This window comes from Lipomyces chichibuensis (genome assembly GCF_038497645.1).
Source record: "Lipomyces chichibuensis strain CBS 12929 unplaced genomic scaffold V1513scaffold_8, whole genome shotgun sequence".
NCBI lineage: Eukaryota > Fungi > Ascomycota > Lipomycetes > Lipomycetales > Lipomycetaceae > Lipomyces > Lipomyces chichibuensis.
In genome coordinates, this window is record NW_027117460.1 from 339,974 (window position 1) to 361,491 (window position 21,518).

A 21,518-nucleotide genomic window follows, 5' to 3' on the forward strand; every position below is an offset into this window, starting at 1 on the left:
GGCCAGATGGCTATGCGGCGGTGCTGATAACCAGCTATCAGATCCCACCACTAATTCTAGATCACGGTACTGCTAGTGGCAGGTGCCGCGACCGCCAAGTGGCAGCACGTGGCTGTACGTCACCTGATGGGTCCCCAAAGCACATGCGGCTCGTCACCGTAATACTTGCGTCCCAACCGCAACAGATAAGCTGCACTTCTCGCGTAACCGCACCGGCTCCTAGTGCGTTTAGAGCTTTTCATCTTTTTGCATCCTTTTTTTGCTCATCCTTCCACCACCAACTTCCTCCTCATCCTCCAATATTCCCACTCCATTGTACCTGTCCTGCCTCCTTCGGACGCCATTACTGCTGCCTATCTTGCTGCCTGCGTCACAAGTGCCTTTTGGCCAGCATGACGCTCGCACCTGATCCCCGTGCTTCCCGCCCGCACGGTGGGGGCGTGCATGATCAAGCCTCGTCATCCTCATCCTTACACCACTCGTCCTCGACGACCTCTGCGCCTGCGGCTTCCCCTGTTGCTCCTACTGCCGCTCCGCCTGTTTGTCAGAATTGCGCTACATCAACCACTCCCCTCTGGCGTCGTGACGAATCGGGCCAGGTCCTCTGCAACGCTTGCGGTCTCTTCCTTAAGCTACATGGACGGCCGCGCCCGATCTCTCTCAAGACAGACGTGATTAAGTCCCGAAACAGAATCAAGAACCCGCATCACGCTGGCAGCCACGGTCATGGTCATGGTCACGGCCATGGACAAAGTCACGGTCAGACGAACGGATCTGGAGCTACACCCAATGCTCACGCTGGATCGGCCTCATCTGCGAATGGCACTGGATCTCGCAAGAAACATGAGATACACGTAAACAACTCGAATGTCAGTCCGAGTTCGCGACCACCACAGCCTGCATCCGAGGCAGATGCCGGCGGACTCATGCACCTTGCTCAGGCTCTCCATGAACAACAGCAGCTACAACAGCAAATGCATGATTCTCGCATGATGCAACAGCCTGGACATCTTCCATCATTGTCCGCAGCCATCAAAGAAGAATCGTCGCCCAGCATGCAGCCAGTCCGGGGTTCGCCTCTCATAAACGCACAGGGCCATCACCTGTTAGCTACGACCGCTGGTCCTGTGTCACCGCTGCTTCCGTTGCCGCATGCTCTCGGTCCATCTGATATGTTGACTCCACCCGAAAACTCACCACCTGTCGTTCCTCAGCTCGGCCAGCAGCAACGTCTGCCTCCAGCTCAGCAATTCTACGATTCAAGATCGCCCGCAATGCCTCCGATGCAGAAGCCGCCTTATTTGTCGTCACAAGCCCAGGGTGCGCAGCAGGCTATTCCGTCCCCCGTTTTGCTTCCGTTACCACATGCATCCACGCCTCATACTGCACATTCTTCGACTCCACTTGGTGATCCTGCGACTCCGCCGTCGGCCTCATTGCCACCATTGGTAAGGAGAAGTAACACGCCGCCTCATCTCTCACTGGCAGGACAGCACGAGCACGAGATATCACCGCTTGTCCCCGCGAAGTCGGCGATCGCCCTTGCTCAGGCTCGTGGACACTCTCCGCCTGCGACATTGGCTCCAATTATGAAGCCTATGTCGGCCTCGCAATCGGTTAATTCCTCTCTGACTTCTGCAACTGCAGCTCCGTCTATCACGCAGTCGAACGCGGCCCTTAGCGGGTCGACTACGCATACCACGATGGAGTCGCTTGTGACTGCAAATCAGTCTCTTCGCACTCGTGTGTCAGAGCTCGAACTTGTCAATGACTTGTTTAGGTCGCGTATCTCTGAACTCGAGTCAAACGAGGCGTCTGCGCGGAAATCTGAGCTCACGAGACGAGAACTCGAGACTCAGTTGCAAAGGAAATTGGAGGAATCCGGCCAAAAGAACTTGGAATTGCAATCACGAGTCGAAGAACTGGAGATGGAGAAGGAGCATTTTGCAGCTGAGCGTGAAATGAAGTTCAGAGAGCACCAGCTTATGCAGCAGCAGCTACTTCATCCTCACTTGCATCATCAGCTTCCCAAGTTACCGTTACCGCAGACTCCGGCATCACCTGCGCTGGAGAGTAATCCTGAGGATTCGGAGTCGCAGCACATGCGCAAGAAGATGCGTGTCTCGGATCTAGTTGGTGGGTCGACTGAGACCGCGGGCAGTTCTGCAACCCCGCCTCAGCCCCCGCAGTCCGCGTCGCGATCTGGAACTCCATTGCAGCAAATCCTGTCGCCCCAAGTATCACACCATCAATCGCACACCCAGCATTTGATCCCTCCGCTTCAGCTGTCGCCGAGCAACGGCAACAGCAACGGCGGATACAACATCAACAGTGTGAATGGTATCAATAGAATTTCGCTTCCGTCAGTAAGCAGTATCACGTTGCCGCCGATTACTGCTCCGGGTGATTGCGGCAACGGTAGTGCGCGATGAGCAGTGCGCTAAAAGAAACGACACGACGGTGTCGGTGACGGCGGATTGGAGTCAACATTTTTCAAATGTGTATTTTTATTTAATAGGTTGTTCTGTTGATATTTTCTTCCGTTATATTATTAGGCTATATTTTTATATATATTGTAATTGTTATTCAAGGGATGGGAAGGGTCAATTGCTATTTGCGATGTATTTTGTATCTTCGTGTGTTCTTGTTTTGAGTGTGTTATCGGAGTACCCAGTGAGGACAAAAGTTAAATGTTTTGATCGTGATTTTTGTCTATTTTGATTTCTTGTCAAATATTGCTATCATTATATGTTAATATTTTCATATTTAATTGTTACTATATTATTTTATCTCGTGTATTTTGTATGTTCTTGATTTGATTACGAGAATAGGTTGTTTACCAATGGGTGGATCTAAATACTTTTATATTTGGCTATAGGAATTAGGAACTATTAACGATCTGGTTAATAAGTCTGTATGTTAAATGTGTATATATGAGTATTATCTATCATCGACACCTATCCATCATCATTATCTCGAACTCGTCTGAACAAAGCCATCGTACAGAGTGTGCGTTGATAGCTTTAGACATAACAAATGTTCTTAGTCCCAAGGAAACGTCGTTCACGGTGGTGCGTTCTCAGAGCCAGTACTAGGGTTTCAACGGCCGATTGGCTAGGGCATGCTTATCAAGTGGTTAAAAAGCAGTCACAAACCTCTGCAAGTCCATCCAACATAATGCATGTTCATCGACACAGATATTACCGTAACTATCTTAATATCGACGGTTATGGCACGTATGCGACTACATTCCTGTGCACTCCTAATAGCAAATACCCCAAAGAGCCATACTAAAAAAGCGTACCACAAATTCGAAACCCTATTCCTCTCTTTCGTGCTCGCAATGCGCCGTGGACGGATCGAATTGCGTCGTCCGCCACCTAGAATTCATGCTCACGTTTCAATTTCCTGTCATCTAATCTTGCAATCAACTCCATCCCTTTTTATTTTAATTATATCTAATTTTCAAAAAGTATATTAATTAATCAAGATGGTATGTCTTTAATTTTTTTTGCCTATATCCGGAAGGATGATTGTGGAAGAGGAACGGAACAGTTTTGCACATTGGTTTTTAAAAGTTTTGTACTGCTATCGCCGATGTGAACGATCACCGCAGTGTCTCTGACAGATTTTGCTAACAATGATTGCTATATAGGTTTTGGCTCAGGATCTCGTATGTCTCCTTGTTTACATTATAAATCCTGGGGAAATGGATGAGATGATTCTTGATGGGTGTAGTGCGCGGGATAAAGGGTTGGAAGTTGACAGGGTGATTCAAGGGGGATTGGACAGTTATGGAAACGACGACTGACGGTATATGAGGAGGATAGTCGTGAATGACTGATAGATTGTTCGGATTATATACGGCGTGATTGCAGCAAGATCCGTCGGGTTGAGAGTCATCCCATCCTGCCCCTTACTCGCGCACTCATCTTTGTCAAAATCAAATCGTCACATCACCGAATATGATTGTAAATGGTCACACTAACATTGTATTAGCTCAACCCTACTCCTCAGTCAGAACTCAAGAAGCACAAGCTGAAACAGTTGGTCGCCTCGCCGCGCTCGTTCTTCATGGATGTTAAGTGTAAGTTTAACTTCTTATCAAATGCTACATGCGACAAGGGGGATTCTAACGATCAACAATAGGCCCTGGATGCTTTGCCATCACCATCGTGTTCTCGCACGCTCAGACCGTCGTTATCTGCGGGTCATGCTCGACCGTCCTATGCCAGCCTACCGGTGGTAAGGCACGTCTCACCGAGGGCTGCTCTTTCCGAAAGAAATAGACGTGAAAATTAAAAATCTTTGAAACGAAAAAAGAAAAAATTCCTACTACCAGGGTGGTAATTGAAGTGAAAATTGAGATGATCTCACATACATAGTAACCAAAAGGGATGGGATAGTTATTTATTTATTAATGTTTTATGTTTTGCACAAGATCTATCATCATTTTTGTTTATGTTGTATACTAAGGGTTATCTAAAATAAAATGTTAGCGTCCTTTTTTGAATTCTGCCTCGTGAGCATTCTGAGCCCATATACAGTGGACGTCTCCGTATGACAATTCCAATTCAGAGCCCGCGTCGGGTTTTGACGAGAACCAATCTACTGAGAATTGACTTTTACAATGCGCTGCGACGGTCAGTTGCGTTCTGCGTAATATATGCCGTGATGAAGTTGATTCAGGAGCGAACACCGAACATGTATAAATCATCTGCCACGGCAACAGGTTACCTGATCAAAGCAGGGAAAACATGGTCTTCCTTCGATCTTATCATTTGCACATCATAAGTCTCCGTAGGATACTGCACCTTAGTGACTGGGCTAGTATATTTTTATTGGCTATTAATCATGAGAAGAACTATGGAAATATCTTTTGAGTGAAAGAGGCACAAAAGTGAAAATCTGGGGAAATAATTCTCCTGAACGAAAAAGATAAATATAATAAGATGACGCATCCTTTATTTGCTCATTATTTGGAACAATTGTTTCGAAATGGCTATGGTAGTTATCAACACAACTAGCACGTAATCTTAATGGCATTTGACTTGCAAACGGGGCTAATTTGGCATGATGACGAAATCCAGTGTCGCCTGTAACCGGACTTTACGAAGATCGAGCTGGATGCCATCGCGAAACTGATCGGATGTGAGTTTGAAGTCACAAGAGTCTGAGGCCAGGGAATATAAGACTTCAAGGACCGACAAGGTAGCAGGACGACTGAGCAATAAGGCGTCGCATGTGAAGTGTAATGAGTTATATACGCTAAAGTGAGTTCCTTGTTCACCTTGAAGATGAGATGCCCCTGGTAGATGAATTGAGACAGTGAACTGATTACAACTTACAAGCAAGATTAAAGTCTGGCTGTCGATAGTCTGAGTAGAGGTTAGGGTAAAATAGATCTCTGCTTCCGCATTGGGGCCGACTCCTCCGGCTGTACCCAAATACGAGTACGAGTGTTTATCTGCAGGCGGGGCGGCAGTGGCTGCAGAGTTTATACTGCGTTACGTTAGGCTTGGCGAATGTCTCAATGGCGCAACTCGTTGAATGCGGTGATGGCAATATATAATTAAGGGTGAAGTAGCTAATGGCAGCAGTTTCGAGCGCCATGTTGACAATCTGGGGACCAACGTTTTAAACAAGTGGTAACTTTGCAAATAAATCCTGAGCGAGTTGATAGGTTAGTAGATAGGATAATGGCACCGCATTCTGCGTATTCGTATTGACAGGTGTACCTGTAACGAGGCCCCTGAGTGACTCACGAAATATTGCGTACCGACTCTCCTATTTAGTCCATTTTGTGAGCCAGGGACCGTAAGTAGGACAGGCTGGCAAGTGCTACGTCCAACACCAAAAAGGGCAACAGGACCCGGGCTTAGTGCGGCTCATTCCAGTACCCATGGACAAGCAAATCCTCGCTATCTGACTGAATCGTAGAATGCAGCACAGTTTTACTATCGCAATCGTCCCCGTACTCGTGGCTCGAGGTACTAAGCTAGAATCTCAGGTCTTTTGATGCCCCCGGATATCAGTCATTTATCCACGAAATCAGTTTGGGAACAACGAAACGGATAAACCACATTCTAATCTGTTATCTGCACATTAATTACACTGGCATGCTGACGGCCTGTGGCAGCTTCGATAATTACTCATAGGCAGTGAGTGAGTGGCCCCATAGTTAAATAATGTGGCTGCATATCCGATCATGCCTCTGACAAAGTCTTCTTATCGCGCAAACCTTGGTCAGTCCTCCAATCCTCTTGAACTTCGGCCTTGGCCAGTGCGCTCGATGCTTGTCTGACGGGCATTGCCCAGTGTCAGACATTCTCATGTACTATTACTTTCGCGGGTTTTCTGCCGTACCTTCGTCCCACAGACCATGGTTTTTTAGTGGATTTTGAGAGCCCTTTATCGGCGCTCTCAATTGCCGGTCGTGTCTCCTGGTGACTCCATGTACTCTGAGCCATTGACCGACCCAACGTTGATGTTGTACATATCCGATATACCTCCACCTCCTGCATCTGCCGCTATAAGTCACTCTTTCGCTTCCCGCCGCTGTTCCTAACTTCTCTCACTCTTCGCTTACCGGTTCTGCTACTCCGCTAGCATTCAGCATGACGAAGAAGGACTCAATTTCTAGCTCGTCGGAGACTGACGCAGACGAGAAGCAGCCATTGACGGTTACAGCTGAATCAGTATCTGAAACTTCGTCGATAAGGTCGAAGAAAGGTTACTCTGCAATCGCAGGCCTCCAAGACGAGTTTGCTGGCCTTTCTGACAACGATGCAGAGATCCTGCGTAAACAAATACATGTTCCAAGTGTCGCTGCGTCGTTCATCAGACTATATAGATATGCGGATAAAAAGGATAAGATCATTTTGTTCTTTGGCTTCGGAGCTTCCATCCTCGAGGGTCTCATGCGACCTCTCATGTCCGTCGTTTTCGGCGCCGCTACTCAAGAGTTCACTGACTTGCCGACCGGTGCAATGATGTCGATGTTCAATGGATACAACAAAACACTTATGTACAATGAGACAAGCGGGTCCTCGTACTATCAATACAACTCGACTGGAAATTTCTCAAGCGAATATGGTTACGATTACGAGTCCTTCAACAACAGCCTATTCATTAGCAGTATCAGCAGACTCGCTCTCTATCTTGCGCTGATTGGCGTCGGTGTGTCGATTCTCACTTTCGTCAAGTCCTATATTTTTATAGATCGTGCTGAAGTTTTGTCCTCTCGTATTCGTGAACATTATCTTGCCGCGACCTTGAGACAGAATATCGGATACTTTGACAAGCTCGGATCTGGGGAGATTACCACTCGCATTTCGTCGGATACCGTTCTTGTTCAGGATGCTATGTCGGAGAAGGTGTCGTACGTTATCTCACATTCTACCACCTTCTTGGCTGCAACAATTGTCGCCTATACTCAATCTCCTCTTCTCTCCTCGATTATTATCGGAAGTGTCATTATGATTATTTTGGTCTCATATTTTGGGTCGATGGCCATCACGAAGTACTCCGAACGTTCGCAGGAAGGATACGCAGTCGGCGGTAGTCTTGCTGAAGAAACAATCTCAAGTGTTCGTAATGTTCAGGCATTTGGCATACAGGACCGCATGGCACAGGCATATGACAAATTCCTTGAGGTTTCCGAGAAATGGAGCATCAGAGCCGGATATGCTGGTGGCCTCCAATCAGGTCTCACCTTCCTGTTTGCGTTCAGCATCGATTCACTTGCTTATTGGCAGGGAACCAGACTTTTAACTGAGGGTAGAGTCACAGTTGCCGTTATGATGACGGTATGTAGTCTTGATGTGCCTCAGTGACAAGTGCAAACGATTGACGCCTCATTTAGGTTATCATGACGCTGTTCCAGGGTGCGTTCTCGTTTACTATCATTTCGCCTTATCTCTCCAACATTTCAACCGGCCTTGCGGCGTCGACCAAGATCTTTGCTACAATTGATCGTAAATCGGCAATTGATTCGTCTTCTGAAGAGGGCGAGCGTTTGGCTGAAGTCAATGGAGACATCGAGCTCCGCAATGTGCGCTTTATCTACCCTTCTCGTCCCAACGTCACAGTTCTCCGCGACTTCAGTCTCAAGATTCCCGCAGGAAAGACTGTTGCTCTCGTAGGCGCATCTGGTTCCGGCAAAAGTACTATTGTTGGCTTGATTGAGCGCTTCTATAACCCTCTCGCTGGCGAGGTGTTACTTGACGGACACAACATCCTTGACTTGAACACTCGATGGCTTCGTCAGAAGGTCGCACTGGTTTCGCAAGAGCCCAGTCTTTTCGCTTGCTCCATCTTTGAAAATATTTGCTACGGTTTGATTGGTACTCCGTTCGAGAACGCGTCGGTAGTTGAGAAGCGTGAACTGGTTATCGAGGCTTGCAAACAAGCCAACGCCTGGGATTTCATTCAGGAGCTTCCCAACGGATTGGACACTAGTGTTGGCGAACGTGGCTTCTTGATGTCTGGTGGCCAGAAGCAGAGAATCGCCATTGCAAGAGCAATCGTTGCGAATCCTCGAATTTTGCTCTTGGATGAAGCTACCTCGGCGCTAGATACAAAAAGTGAGGGCATTGTCCAGGAAGCATTGGATCGAGCTTCGAAGAATAGAACTACTATTGTAAGCCGCACTTCTAGTTTGATCAGTAGTGGTCGTATGATTTAACACTAAGCAGGTTATTGCGCACCGTCTTTCCACTATCAAGGATGCTGACTTAATCGTTGTCATGCGCACCGGCGAGATTCTTGAGCAGGGTACCCATGAAGAGCTCATCGCAAAGAAGGGCGACTATTACGGACTCGTGCAGGCTCAGAGTATCGAAGCACTCAAGGAGGACTCTTCTGAGTCTGAGGACTCTGACGAAGGCGAGGCTCTCTTGGATGAGAAGGCTGGTATTCCCCTTGCCAAGTACTCGACTTTGACCCGGGTCCGCACTTCAAAGTCGACTTCAAGTGCTATTTTCCACAAGGAAGTTGAGGCAAAGAAGCCTGCGTCAATCCTGGAAGTCTTGGCGACCCTGTATAAGATAGGACGTGCAGACCTTACATCCATGCTCGTTGGTCTGTACTCTGGCGCCATAACTGGCGTGGCTTTTATTGGTATTGGAGTTATTTATGGATTCGCTCTCCAGTACCTCCAGGAATATAGCACGCCATATTACTACGAGGAGCTTAAGAGGGCACTGTATCCGATTGCTGGATTCTTGTTTATGCACGGTGCCATTCTTTTTATTTCCAGCACAACAGGTGGCTGTATGTTTGGTTACTCTTCTAGCCGCCTTGTCCGCCGCATCCGTACTTTGTCTTTCCGCCAACTTCTCCGCCAGGATATCTCCTATTTCGACGCCGATGAACATTCGGTTGGCGCTTTGACTGCTGGACTAGCAAGTGACGCGCAGAGCATCGAAGCACTTGGTGGTTCAACCACAAACAAACTAGTGGAATCTATGGTAATTTTCATTGGTGGATTCATCTTCTGTATTATCATTGGCTTCAAGCTTGGCTTGGTGATGTTTGGAACGATTCCAATTATTCTCATCATTGGAGGTTTCCGTTTCAAGTTCTTGGCCGAGTTTGTGGAGCAGACAAAGGAGGGCAATGAGAAGTCGTCTACATACGCGTGCGAAGCCACTTCCGCTATTCGAACTGTCTTGTCATTGACCAGAGAGGAGGAAATTGTTGAGCGATATCGCACCAACTTGGAGACGCTAATTAAGGGCAACCGAGTGGCAAATTTCAAGTCTGCATTCTTGGATGGCTTTGCGCGTGGTATGCAGTACTTCATTATGGCCCTTGGTTTCTGGTATGGTGGGATACTTGTCGCACGCGGTGAATATTCTCTCTTCCAGTTCTTCCTCATCTTCGTCATTGTTGTTTTCGGTTCAGAGAATACTACCACTGTCTTTACTTTTGCTCCAGAGATGGGTAAGGCTTTGAATGCCGGTCGCAGCATTAAGACGTTGTTGGAGTCCGTTCCTGAGATCGATGCCTACAGCACCGACGGCGATGTTATCCCTGAGGAAGAAGTTAACGGTGAGATCGAGTTCCGAGACGTTCATTTCCGGTATCCGACGCGGCCTGAGGTGCCTGTTCTCAAGGGCCTAAATCTGTCTGTCAAGAAGGGCCAGTTTGTGGCTTTGGTTGGATCCTCTGGATGCGGTAAGAGTACGACCATTGGTTTGATCGAGTCGTTTTATCGTCCACAGCGTGGTACGGTCTTCCTAGATGGACGGGATATTGCGACTCTCAATGTTTCTGCATATCGAAACAATATTGCTTTAGTGCAGCAAGAGCCTGTACTATACGCCGGCAGTATCAAGTACAATGTTAGCCTTGGCTCCCCTCGCCCGGTTTCAGATGAGGAGGTTGAGACGGCCTGTAAGCAGGCTAACATTCACAACTTCATAATGTCTCTTCCTGATGGCTATGATACGCTTTGTGGCACCAAGGGTACCCTCTTGTCTGGAGGTCAGAAGCAGCGCATTGCCATCGCGAGAGCACTTATTCGCCAGCCCAAGGTACTGCTCCTCGACGAGGCTACCTCAGCGCTCGACAGTGAGTCCGAGAAGATCGTACAGGCCGCTCTCGATGATGCTGCCAAGGGCCGAACAACAATTGCAGTCGCTCACAGACTCAGTACAATTCAAAATGCCGATGTGATTTATGTCTTCGAGAACGGCAAGATCTTAGAAACCGGCACCCATCAGCAGTTATTGGCCAACCGGGGGAAGTACTTCGACTTGGTGCAGTTACAGGCGTTGGAGAAGAATTAAAAAAAAATTATTGTTCCGGTATATACTCTTTTGGATTGGTTAGACGAAATTTTACATTGCGGAGTTTTTTGTGCTAAAATTCTATGATTGATTTCCACTCTTTTATTCCATTTATCTTGGATTCGGATTTGATGCATCGGGGTTATGTGTGTGTATAGAGGTTATATTTTTATATATAGATAATCATTCATTTTGTGTACAGTTTTTTGAATTGGAGACTATAATTTTTTGGTCGATCATTGTAAGTTTGTAGGGTGGACCGCTCTGGTCACAATTCTGCGGCATTTGTTTCCCGGTACTTCGAGTGACCTTAATCTCTATAAAATTATCGGAAGTGGTGGGCGGACCATCCCGCACTTTTTGTAAAAATAGTAAAGAAATGTAGCGCGCGGCTGATGATTGAGTGGGTCAGCGGGTATTGTCAGCTTTTTAGCCCTATGCCTAGCCCTAAGGTGGTACAGCATATAACGACTCCCGATGAGTAATAATATGCGAGATACGGTTTAAATTTCGGTTTGTCTCGGCGATGTGCATATCCACTAATTGAAGTTGTTGGCAAATCAATAGATTTTGCTTTCGGATAACGACATGCTGGCTGTAGCTTTTACTTGTAGTCGTCCTCGCAAGCCACCATCTGATGTACAAATGCTGACATATTTTTGCTATCCACGGCTCACTATTCTGGATGCGGTGCACTTGAAGGCATCAATTAACTAAACTGGTCTTCATTCCATAACGCGATACTTTTTGGTGGCCAACGCTAAGAGTCATCCACACAAGTTTCATCTGCTTAACTTTGTTCTTTCTGAATCTTGATGGCGCTGACGCGTCAGTGAAATATGATGCAGCCGTACTCCAATCTGTAAATATCTTTTCTGGCTGTCCCCCTCTGTATATCGGCAAACAAACCAACCAGGCATGGCGGAAAAGGAGTCTCTGCTCTCGTCTTCTGACAGCGATGAAAACGAAAAGCAGGCCCTCAATAGTCAAATAGGTTCTGGGTCTGACGGTGAATCCACGGCCAAGGGATACTCCGCAATCGCTGGTCTTGACGACGTATTCGCTGGCCTACCTGATCAAGATGCCGAAACACTGCGCGAGCAAGTCCATATTTCGCCAGTTCAAGCTTCATTTCTCAGATTGTTTCGATATGCACGGAGGAAGGACATTGCGATCCTTGCCCTCGGTGTCGTAGTTTCCGTTGGGGAAGGTATCATGAGACCTCTCTTGGCGATCGTGTTTGGCGCAGCTACTCAAGAATTTACCGACTTACCATCTGGATCAATGATGTCGTATTTCAATGGCTCTTACTATAATTGGTATAATTCGACATATGATGCAGACTACAACATTACAAAGGACGGGTTTTACTATGAGTCGTATAACAGTACGGGATATGGATACGACTACAATTACATGGACAACAGTGTATTTGTCCGGAATGTTAGTCGATTCTCGCTCTACTTTTTTTTGCTTGGAATCGCAGTCACTATTTTGACGTTCACTAAGGCATTTGTGTTTATCGACCGGGCAGACGTCTTGTCATCTAGGATTCGGGAGCATTACCTTGCCGCGACACTCAGGCAAAATATTGGTTATTTCGACAAGCTAGGATCTGGTGAGATCACCACTCGCATTTCATCAGATACTGTGCTTCTCCAGGATGCTATGTCCGAGAAAGTGTCTTACGTGTTATCTCACTCTTCAACGTTTATTGCTGGCGTTATCATCGCCTACTCTCGGTCATATATCCTATCCTCGATTATCATTGGAAATGTTATCATGATTATTCTTACCTCTTATTTTGGGTCAAAAATTATTACGAAGTTCTCAGAACGGTCTCAAGAAGGGTATTCAGTCGGTGGCAGTCTTGCGGAAGAAACGATTTCAACCATTCGTAATGTCCAGGCATTCGGCATTCAAGACCGTATGGCCCGGGCTTATGATAGCTTCCTTGCCTCATCAGAGAAATGGGGCATTAGGGCAGGATACGCCAGTGGTCTTCGATCTGGTTTGACATTCCTGTTTTCGATGAGTATTGATGCGCTCGCGTATTGGCAGGGAATCAGACTCTTGACTGAGGGTAAAATTGACGTTGCCACTTTAATGACGGTACATATTCTTGATGAAACTCGGTGAATACCTCTATTAACACTCTTTAGACTACCTTTACGCTCTCTCAGGGTGCATTTTCATTTACGATTATATCTCCCTACCTCACTAGCATTTCGATTGGGATTGCAGCTTCGACCAAGATCTTTGCTACAATTGATCGTAAATCGGCAATTGATTCGTCTTCTGAAGAGGGTGAGCGTTTGGCCGAAGTCAAGGGAGACATTGAGCTCCGCAATGTGCGCTTTATCTACCCGTCTCGTCCCAATGTCACTGTTCTCCGCGACTTCAGTCTCAAGGTCCCCGCAGGAAAGACTGTTGCTCTCGTAGGCGCATCTGGTTCCGGCAAAAGTACTATTGTTGGCTTGATCGAGCGCTTCTACAATCCTCTTAGTGGCGAGATTTTGCTTGACGGACGCAACATCCTGAACTTGAACACGCGGTGGCTTCGACAGAAGATTGCATTGGTTTCTCAGGAACCTAGTCTTTTTGCGTGCTCCATTTTTGAAAATGTCTGCTATGGTTTGATTGGGACACCATACGAGAATGCCTCGGATGTCGAAAAACGTGAGCTAGTCGTCGATGCTTGCAAGCAGGCCAACGCGTGGGACTTTATTCAAACTCTCCCGAACGGTTTAGATACGGGTGTGGGAGAGCGCGGAATTTTAATGTCAGGCGGTCAGAAGCAGCGTATCGCTATCGCGAGAGCGATCGTGGCAAATCCTAAGATTCTATTGTTGGATGAGGCTACATCTGCATTGGACACAAAAAGTGAAGGAGTTGTTCAGGAAGCTTTGGATCGAGCATCGAAGAAGAGAACTACCATCGTATGTGTTCTTGGTTGCTTACCTTATCCAGATCTAAATTTGTAACACTTAATGACAGGTTATTGCTCATCGCCTCTCTACCATCAAGGATGCCGACTTAATCATTGTTATGCGAACTGGCGAAATCATTGAGCAAGGTACCCATACAGAACTCCTTGATATGAAGGGCGAATACTACAACCTTGTTCGGGCCCAAAGTATCGAGGCCGTGAAGGAAACCACCGAATCATCTGACAGCATTACTGACGACGCAGAAGCTGATGCTACTGGAATAGAGCTTTCAAAGTTTGGATCGGCTTTGACCGGGGTACAAACCAAACGAACAGTTGCTAGTGCGATCTTCCACAAGAAGGTTGAGGTTACGAAACCGGCTTCCGTTGTCGATATTATCTCCATGATTTACAGCATTTCCAGGCGGGATCTTACAGTTTTACTTATAGGTCTGTATTCCGGTGCGATTACCGGTATGGCCTACATTGGTCTTTCGGTATTGTACGGTACGGCTATTCAGCGTATTCAAGAGTACAATAACCCAAATGATTATGCAATGCTCAGAAGAACTGTCTATGCTGTTGCAGCCTTTCTGTTCATGCAGGCAGTTGTACTTTTGATTAGTAGTTGCGTATCTGGCGGTATGTTTGGCTATTCATCCAGTCGCTTGGTTCACCGCATTCGCGCTCTTGTTTTCCGTCATTTATTACGCCAGGACATCTCATATTTTGATGACAGTGAGCACACTACCGGTTCCTTGACCTCTTCTCTTGCCAGAGATGCCCAAAGTATAGAATCAGTTGGTGGAGCGACTGCGAATAAGTTGGTGGAGTCAATAGTGACCTCTTTTGGGGGCTTCATATTTTGCGTTGCGTTTGGATATAAACTAGGTTTAGCTCTTTTGAGCGCGGTTCCTGTTATGCTTGCCATTGGGTATTTCCGATTCAAGTTTATGACGGCGTTTTCGGAGACCATGACGGGGCACCACGCCAAATCATCCAACTATGCATGCGAAGCTACTTCATCTATTCGAACTGTATTGTCGCTTACCAGAGAACAAGAGATTCTAGACGGTTACCGAAGGACCTTGGCAGTCATTATCGAACGTAATCGAATTGCGAATATAAAGTCCGCTGCGCTTGTAGCGATCGGTCGTGGAATGCAGTACTATGTCATCGCCCTTGCCTTCTACTATGGTGGTATTCTTGTCGCCAGCGGTGAATATTCGATAAACCAGTTTTTCATCATCTTCATTATTGTGATTTTTGGATTAGAGAATGCGACTACGATATTTTCGTTTGCGCCTGAAATGAGCAAAGCTTTGCAAGCTGGCAGGAATATCAAAAAGTTATTAGATTCCGAGCCGGAGATTGATGCATGGAGCACGGAAGGCGGTGTTATACCAACAGACGAGATAAATGGTGAAATCGAGTTCCGGGACGTTTATTTCCGGTATCCCACTCGGTCTGATGTGCCTGTTCTCAGAGGCTTGAATCTGTCTGTCAAGAAAGGACAATTTGTGGCACTGGTTGGTGCGTCAGGGTGCGGAAAGAGTACGACTATTGGATTGATCGAATCATTCTATCGACCACAGTGGGGTACGGTCTTTGTGGATGGGCGCGATATCTCGACACTCAATGTGTCGGAATATCGAAAGAACATCGCCTTGGTGCAACAGGAGCCGGTTCTTTATGCTGGTACAGTCAGGTACAACGTTGCTCTAGGGTCACCTAGTACCGTGACTGACGAAGAGATCATCGAAGCTTGCAAGCAAGCGAATATCCATGATTTTATTACGTCGCTACCTGAGGGTTATGATACTATTTGCGGTACAAAGGGTTCTCTTTTGTCTGGAGGCCAGAAACAGCGGATCGCGATCGCAAAGGCCCTTGTTCGGAAACCAAAGATCTTGCTACTAGACGAGGCTACGTCAGCACTAGACAGTGAATCCGAAAAAATCGTACAGGCGGCACTGGACCAAGCTGCGAAAGGTCGAACAACAATCGCGGTCGCACACAGATTAAGTACTATCCAGAATGCTGACGTCATATATGTGTTTGAGAACGGAAAGATTTTGGAGAGTGGCACGCATCAACAGTTGTTGGCTAATCGGAGCAAATATTTTGAACTCGTACAATTGCAAGCATTAGAAAAGAATTAGACATGGGGTTGGGTGATAATAGACTTGTCAGTTATGTTTAGTTGTGGGGATATATATACTACATAGATAGAAAATCTAGAATCGCAATTAAGCATAAATTTACCAATCTAATCTACAGAGTGAAACTTCCTTAATCCATACCATCAAATCTTCTTAATATCAACACGGCACCGTTCCCACACCTTATGAAATATCAGCTCATTCTCCGCCTCTTCACTGTCTGCGACCGCTGTCTTAGCATCCTCTAACGGCGCGATATCAACCACTGCGTAAGTCCCCGCAGCTCGGAGCTTCGTCAAGGCACCCGGGTTGATGGCCACAACGTTATCTACTACTTTCGCAAAATATCTCTGGTCAGACGGCACGATCAATATATCAGGTCGAGCGACGCTCATCTCAGCCAATCCGAGATATGAAATTTCTAGAGGAACGTCAGGCTGTCCAGGAAACACTGGATACAGCGACCGCTGCTGCAGCAGGTTCTTCACTCCTCTGGCCAAAATATTGCGCTCGAAAGTATCGTTTGCCCCTACGCGGTGAAGGTACTCGACTTTAGAGAGTTGCATGAGAATGTCAATGTTCGCGATCGCTAGGACAGATGAATTGACAGCCACGAATGCCGGGTTGCTGAGCCACTTTGAACGCTTAGGCATTCCCAGCGTCTTCTTCGCGTCTCCGACAGGCGGAGTGGGAAACGAGACGTGACGTTGCACTGCCTCTCGCTGGCCTGATTCAGGAACAAGGAGCGTTTGAACCGTCGGAAGAGCCGACTCAAGGCGTCGAAGTTCAGCCGTGATCGTTGTCCGAAAAAGATCTTCAAGTGTGTTAAGATTGGCGTATGGCAACGTATTGGGATCGACTAAACAACGATGCGTAGCGTCAATGAAGGGGCCGAGGAGAATGACAACGTCAGCTTTGGCTGATATGCACTGATCGATCAGTTCGGTTAGTGGAGCGTAGGCAACGTCATCTTGTGTGGTAAATGGTCCCTTGGCAATAATCATACGCGTAGGAAGCGATGCAGTTTGGCGGAGAGTTCGCAACGGTGAGACCGGCAAAGGCAACCCCGGTATCGACAGGACCTCGCGGACGATGAACATAGAGCCAGAAGGGTTACATCCTCGTAATGCCACGATTTGACCTGGAAATAAACTAAGCGACACTTGTTGTTTGCCTTCACCCTGTAGCTCAAGCGACAACTTGAATGGCACTCGGGCTCCGGATCCCAGTCGTCTGCTAGTCTCTAAGAGCACTGATGTTTCATTAACTTTTGATGAATCCGCCGCATGAACAGAATCCGAAACTATCCTTCCAACAACAATAACATCATCATGCGTAATCGCAGCTGGATTTGAAAGCCTTTCGGCCGCGGTGACCAGTACCGCGTCTGGCTTGTCGCTCCTCCGTACTTCGTCGGCCAGTTGCTCCTGGATAAGATCCGCAAATCGCTCTATCCGCTCATCCAGGTATTCTGAAGCCTCAAGCAGTACCTGGCGCATGGTTCTGTATTGGTATTTCTTTATGTCCATAAATGCTGTAATTTTGGCTTTCTCGGGCGATGTGTCTGCCCTGTCGATTTCAATCTCGCTGTTCAATGTCTCAAGCACCTTGCCCGCATCAGTCCGCGTCGCGAACGTACTGTTCCTAATATGTCCTATTAGCAAGATTTTCCGAGCTTATGTCACCATAAGTTTTCTCACTTATCAGAAAATGGCGAGCTCTTCAGTGGCGTCGGTGTTGCTACCGATCCAGCAAATCTCCGTTTCGCAGGTGTGACACTCGGAGCAGGAGACGAAGACGAAATTATCTGAGGGGTGCCACCATTGGCAGCGCGCTGCTTCATTTGTTTCCGCTCCAGTTGCGCTTGAAATTCCTGCCGCAAGTCATCAAGCAATTGTTTCGTCACTGGAACTGTAGAAATGTCGCTTTTGCCTGCGAGTTCGAGTCTATAGGATTCGATTTTGTAAAAGAGGTCGGACGGGCTTATGGCGTACGACTTCTGCAAGGACTCGCACATTGTCTCAATTTCTGGGTCAATATTATCGCCCAGATATGCCACCATGGTAGGTTCCTCTATTGATGGCATAGTAGGTGTGTCGCGACTTTTAAGACTGATGCTGCTATAATTGATGTGGATGCTTGGAGGAGAGAGACGCGTGGAGCAGTCATGATGCTAGGGTTGGGGCTGGTCTGTTCACGCGTTTCAGAGAACGCGTCATGTACGCGTTGGCCTAGGGAAAGAGACTATCATGTTCTGGTGGCTACGAATGATCGAGGAGCAACCTATAGAATAATGAATTATTGACGTAATCTATAAGAATGCTTGTTCGGATAATCGCATGTCGAACAAGCGTTATAAATATTCTTAAATCAATAACTGTTAATGTACACAAGCAAACAGAGACCACAAGAGCGCCCTTCGCTGTATGCAGAAGTCAAATAATAACCATGCAAACAAGATATCGTATCCTATCCAACACAGTTCCGACATTTCTGGAACTTATCGGGGCGATTGCCATCCGCCTTTGTGATTCTGCTGACCTTTTTTAACCGTTGTTACTTGTCGAAGAAAATTTCATGGTGGCGTTGAGATAACTCTGCAAGAGCGTTCGCGTTGTCCATATCTGGAATTAACCGTCAATAACTACCGTAACTGGACAGATTATTATATACAATCATAACGTACCGATATTCGTGCCAAAATCAATCCCGTCGAGCATTTTCAGTGAAAGATCAGGCTGTACCCTGCCAATAACTTCATACACATTTCCTTCTTTGAAATTGCTGTCCTAGATTCGATGTAATACAGTCAATACTAGGCCTTAAGATTTTGATTCCGTAGGTATACAGGACGTACTCTAGTGGCATAAACAGTGACTGATCCGGCAGCGTCAAGTGTGGCAGTTTCGCCGCGAACTTCGGTGACCTTGCCAATCAGACGAACAGCCTTGCCCTGAAATAAATGCAATAATGGAGCGTTGGCACGGGGAGTAATTTCGCTGCTCATAGTAAATAGTAAGTGTACAGAGAATATGCTAGACAAATTGCGGGACCTCAAAGGGATCCAGCCAGTCCCAATTGTCGCTTTAGCCGCACGGCACATGACGACTTTACAGACAGTTTCTGCGAACTATGTTGCAATATTTCTGCCGAAAGCACAAGTTTACTCAATTCATACGACTTATTAACGCAGCCTGCAAGGACATATATTGTATTAGAGCATACAGAAGTCAAATACGAAAATCTATACCAATTACAGCGCTCGAGGAACCTCTCCCCTCTTTGAGCTGTAATCAATGGTCCATTGTTTCACCTTCTCACCCATGATAGCCATCTGTCCTGACAATCGCCAGGGGATATCCATCTTATCCATAACAACTTCCACAAACCTCGCCTTGCTTTCCGCCTCAGCGAATTCCTTGCTCGCCAGCAAGTCCTCAAATTCCTTCTTTGTAGTGACTTTGGCGGCAAAGTACTTGCTCTCGTCAGCACCGAACGTCTTGAACAATTCAGTCCAGTGCCAGTTCGGTGAGATGTCATTATACTTGGCTTCTGGTCCGTGAATCGCGCGCTCAATTGTGTATCCGCTGTTGTTAATTAGGAAGATTATTGGGTTATATCCATTCCTTGTAACTGTGGACAATTCCTGAATCGTCATCATTGCGCTGCCATCACCTTCAAAAAGTACGACACGCGCCTTCGCACCTCCCTCAGCTTCGATTTCTCTCTGAGCCACACAGGCTCCTAGTGCAGCGGGTAGAGCAAAACCAATGGAAGAGTAATACAACTGAGTGGTAAAGTTAATATTGTTTGGAAACCTGGCCTCGTTTATACCATACTGTGCAGTGCCCGACTCTGCAAAAACGATATCATTGGCCTTTAAGAAGTTATCGCCAATATACTTGTAGAAATATGAGGTGGAGATATCTGCAGGAGATTCAACAACTTTAGAGGGACCAATGTTGAATGACTCCACAGTCCTGAGTTTGGGCAACTTTGACTTGTCGATCTGCGCGACGAGCTTCTCCAAAATGGGAAGGAAATGAAGCCCTTCATGACGCACACCAAAAATTTCGACATAGGAAGGATGTAGCACGATCAAGTTCTTGTCTTCGATAAAGCGCGTGAAGCCACCAGTATTCGAGTCACTGATCAATGGCCCTATGTTGATGACCACGTCTGATCTTTCGACAGCTTCCGCAACACCAGGGAGTGACAACCGGCCGTTATATTGCCCGACAAACGCAGGATGATCTTCGTCAACGAAACCTTTTGCCAGGTCGGTTGAAAACGATGGGATTCGAGTCTTGTCGATAAGTTCCATGACCAAGTGGCGTGAGCGATGACGGCGAGCAAGAATGTCGACAAGAATTGTTGGCGACTTAGATTTGTAAATTGCGTCAAGGATGTCGAGCACGAGTGCGTCTTCTAGGGAAGGATCAGGGTTGATGATCTTGAGTTTGAGCTCGACGTCCAGCTTAGATTTAGGGACGGGTGCGTTAACAATATCTAAGTTTCGTTAGCACCATCGTTCCAACCCATTGAACAAGATAACTTGCCAAGTGGAACATAGATATATCCAGGTAAGGATTTGCGCCAAATAGTAATCAGCACACGATCAATCTCTTCTGCAAGTGTGTCGACGTCGTCCAGCGCAGCACAAACGCACCTCACTGGAGCGCTCATTCGCTTGTACACATGGTGATCGGGGCTTTCTGAATCAGACCCTGCAGGAAGAGTATGATGCATCCACATGCGATACTCCATCTCGGGACGTACCGGCGTTCCGACGATGTGCAACACAGGGACATGCTCAGCAAAGGCACCAGCGATGCCGTTAATGGCTGACAGCTCGCCAACGCCGTATGTCGTGACGATAACCCCAGGTAGACCGCGGATACGGCCGTAGCCATCAGCAGCATAGGCGGCGTTGAGCTCGTTGCAGTTGCCGAGCCAGTCCAGTCCCTCGACATTGAAGATGTGGTCGAGAAGGGCCATGTTGAAGTCGCCAGGACATCCGAGAATTTTGGTGATCCCGAGTTGGTGAATACGTTGGAAGAGGTAGTCGCCAAGAGGGACCGTCTCCGTCTCCGTCTCCGTCTCCGTCTCAGTCATCGTCATCGTGTCAGATATTGAAAAAGGTCGGCGAGTTAAGGATAAATGGGGAGGGGTAATATTAACTTGATATAGCACAGAACAGAATAGTCTGAAAGAAATTCGAGCAGCAGTAGTTTTATAGCCGTGACGGGTTAATTATAGCCGCCGCCTTCACTAGTCAATTGGTATAGATCAGACCATCGCCGTGTACGGGGAGCCGCATTTTGCCAGTGAAGGATGTGTGGCAATTAGTGGAGCAGGTGACGGAGCGGGTGATTTGTGCCTATCACCGGTCAATGGCGAGACGCGATCTGAACAAAGCACTGGCGATGATGTCCCAGATATCTTGACGTCATACCACCTTCCCCCTTCCCCAACAGAACAACTTTTCTTCCTAGCTTGCACTTCTTGTGTGGCAGCTCGTTTAGAACCACACCAATTTACTTCTCTTACCGCCGCAATTCAATTGCTTGTAGCATTCTTTTTTTCCCCTGATGCAGGTACCGGCCTCATTCTGCATAATGTCCGTCCACCTCC

At 47.1% G+C, this 21,518-nt stretch overlaps 7 protein-coding genes across 7 annotated transcripts; 4 read left to right on the forward strand and 3 right to left on the reverse strand.

Moving 5' to 3' along the window:
* Window positions 1-392: 392 nt before the first annotated feature.
* On the forward strand, window positions 393-2,432 carry V1513DRAFT_424242 (uncharacterized protein; the record flags this gene model as incomplete). The annotated part of the gene is made up of 1 exon (XM_066896074.1): window positions 393-2,432. One exon carries the CDS (start codon window positions 393-395, stop codon window positions 2,430-2,432), a length of 2,040 nt encoding a protein of 679 aa, XP_066754728.1.
* Window positions 2,433-3,346: 914 nt separating this feature from the next.
* Window positions 3,347-4,513, forward strand: V1513DRAFT_441363 (40S ribosomal protein eS27). Its single transcript, XM_066897515.1, has 4 exons — window positions 3,347-3,493; window positions 3,656-3,673; window positions 4,000-4,087; window positions 4,150-4,513. Exons 1-4 carry the CDS (start codon window positions 3,491-3,493, stop codon window positions 4,287-4,289), a joined length of 249 nt encoding a protein of 82 aa, XP_066754729.1. The 5' UTR covers window positions 3,347-3,490; the 3' UTR covers window positions 4,290-4,513.
* A 1,875-nt stretch (window positions 4,514-6,388) lies between these two features.
* On the forward strand, window positions 6,389-11,136 carry V1513DRAFT_316220 (P-loop containing nucleoside triphosphate hydrolase protein). The gene is made up of 3 exons (XM_066894669.1): window positions 6,389-7,808; window positions 7,865-8,641; window positions 8,697-11,136. Exons 1-3 carry the CDS (start codon window positions 6,618-6,620, stop codon window positions 10,791-10,793), a joined length of 4,065 nt encoding a protein of 1,354 aa, XP_066754730.1. The 5' UTR covers window positions 6,389-6,617; the 3' UTR covers window positions 10,794-11,136.
* A 575-nt stretch (window positions 11,137-11,711) lies between these two features.
* Window positions 11,712-15,884, forward strand: V1513DRAFT_376623 (P-loop containing nucleoside triphosphate hydrolase protein; the record flags this gene model as incomplete). The annotated part of the gene is made up of 3 exons (XM_066894932.1): window positions 11,712-12,905; window positions 12,956-13,732; window positions 13,791-15,884. The coding sequence occupies 3 exons, from the start codon at window positions 11,712-11,714 to the stop codon at window positions 15,882-15,884; spliced, it is 4,065 nt and encodes a 1,354-aa protein (XP_066754731.1).
* Window positions 15,885-15,955: 71 nt separating this feature from the next.
* V1513DRAFT_441372 (DNA polymerase alpha subunit B N-terminal-domain-containing protein) lies at window positions 15,956-18,014 on the reverse strand. The gene is made up of 2 exons (XM_066897516.1): window positions 17,585-18,014; window positions 15,956-17,528 (listed from the first exon to the last, which is right to left on the reverse strand). Exons 1-2 carry the CDS (start codon window positions 17,968-17,970, stop codon window positions 16,028-16,030), a joined length of 1,887 nt encoding a protein of 628 aa, XP_066754732.1. The 5' UTR covers window positions 17,971-18,014; the 3' UTR covers window positions 15,956-16,027.
* Window positions 18,015-18,932, reverse strand: V1513DRAFT_441374 (replication factor A protein 3). The gene is made up of 3 exons (XM_066897517.1): window positions 18,742-18,932; window positions 18,571-18,673; window positions 18,015-18,508 (listed from the first exon to the last, which is right to left on the reverse strand). Exons 1-3 carry the CDS (start codon window positions 18,889-18,891, stop codon window positions 18,441-18,443), a joined length of 321 nt encoding a protein of 106 aa, XP_066754733.1. The 5' UTR covers window positions 18,892-18,932; the 3' UTR covers window positions 18,015-18,440.
* Window positions 18,933-19,068: 136 nt separating this feature from the next.
* Window positions 19,069-21,470, reverse strand: V1513DRAFT_463406 (thiamine diphosphate-binding protein). Its single transcript, XM_066899967.1, has 2 exons — window positions 20,444-21,470; window positions 19,069-20,393 (listed from the first exon to the last, which is right to left on the reverse strand). The coding sequence occupies exons 1-2, from the start codon at window positions 21,003-21,005 to the stop codon at window positions 19,138-19,140; spliced, it is 1,818 nt and encodes a 605-aa protein (XP_066754734.1). The 5' UTR covers window positions 21,006-21,470; the 3' UTR covers window positions 19,069-19,137.
* Between the last annotated feature and the right edge of the window lie 48 nt (window positions 21,471-21,518).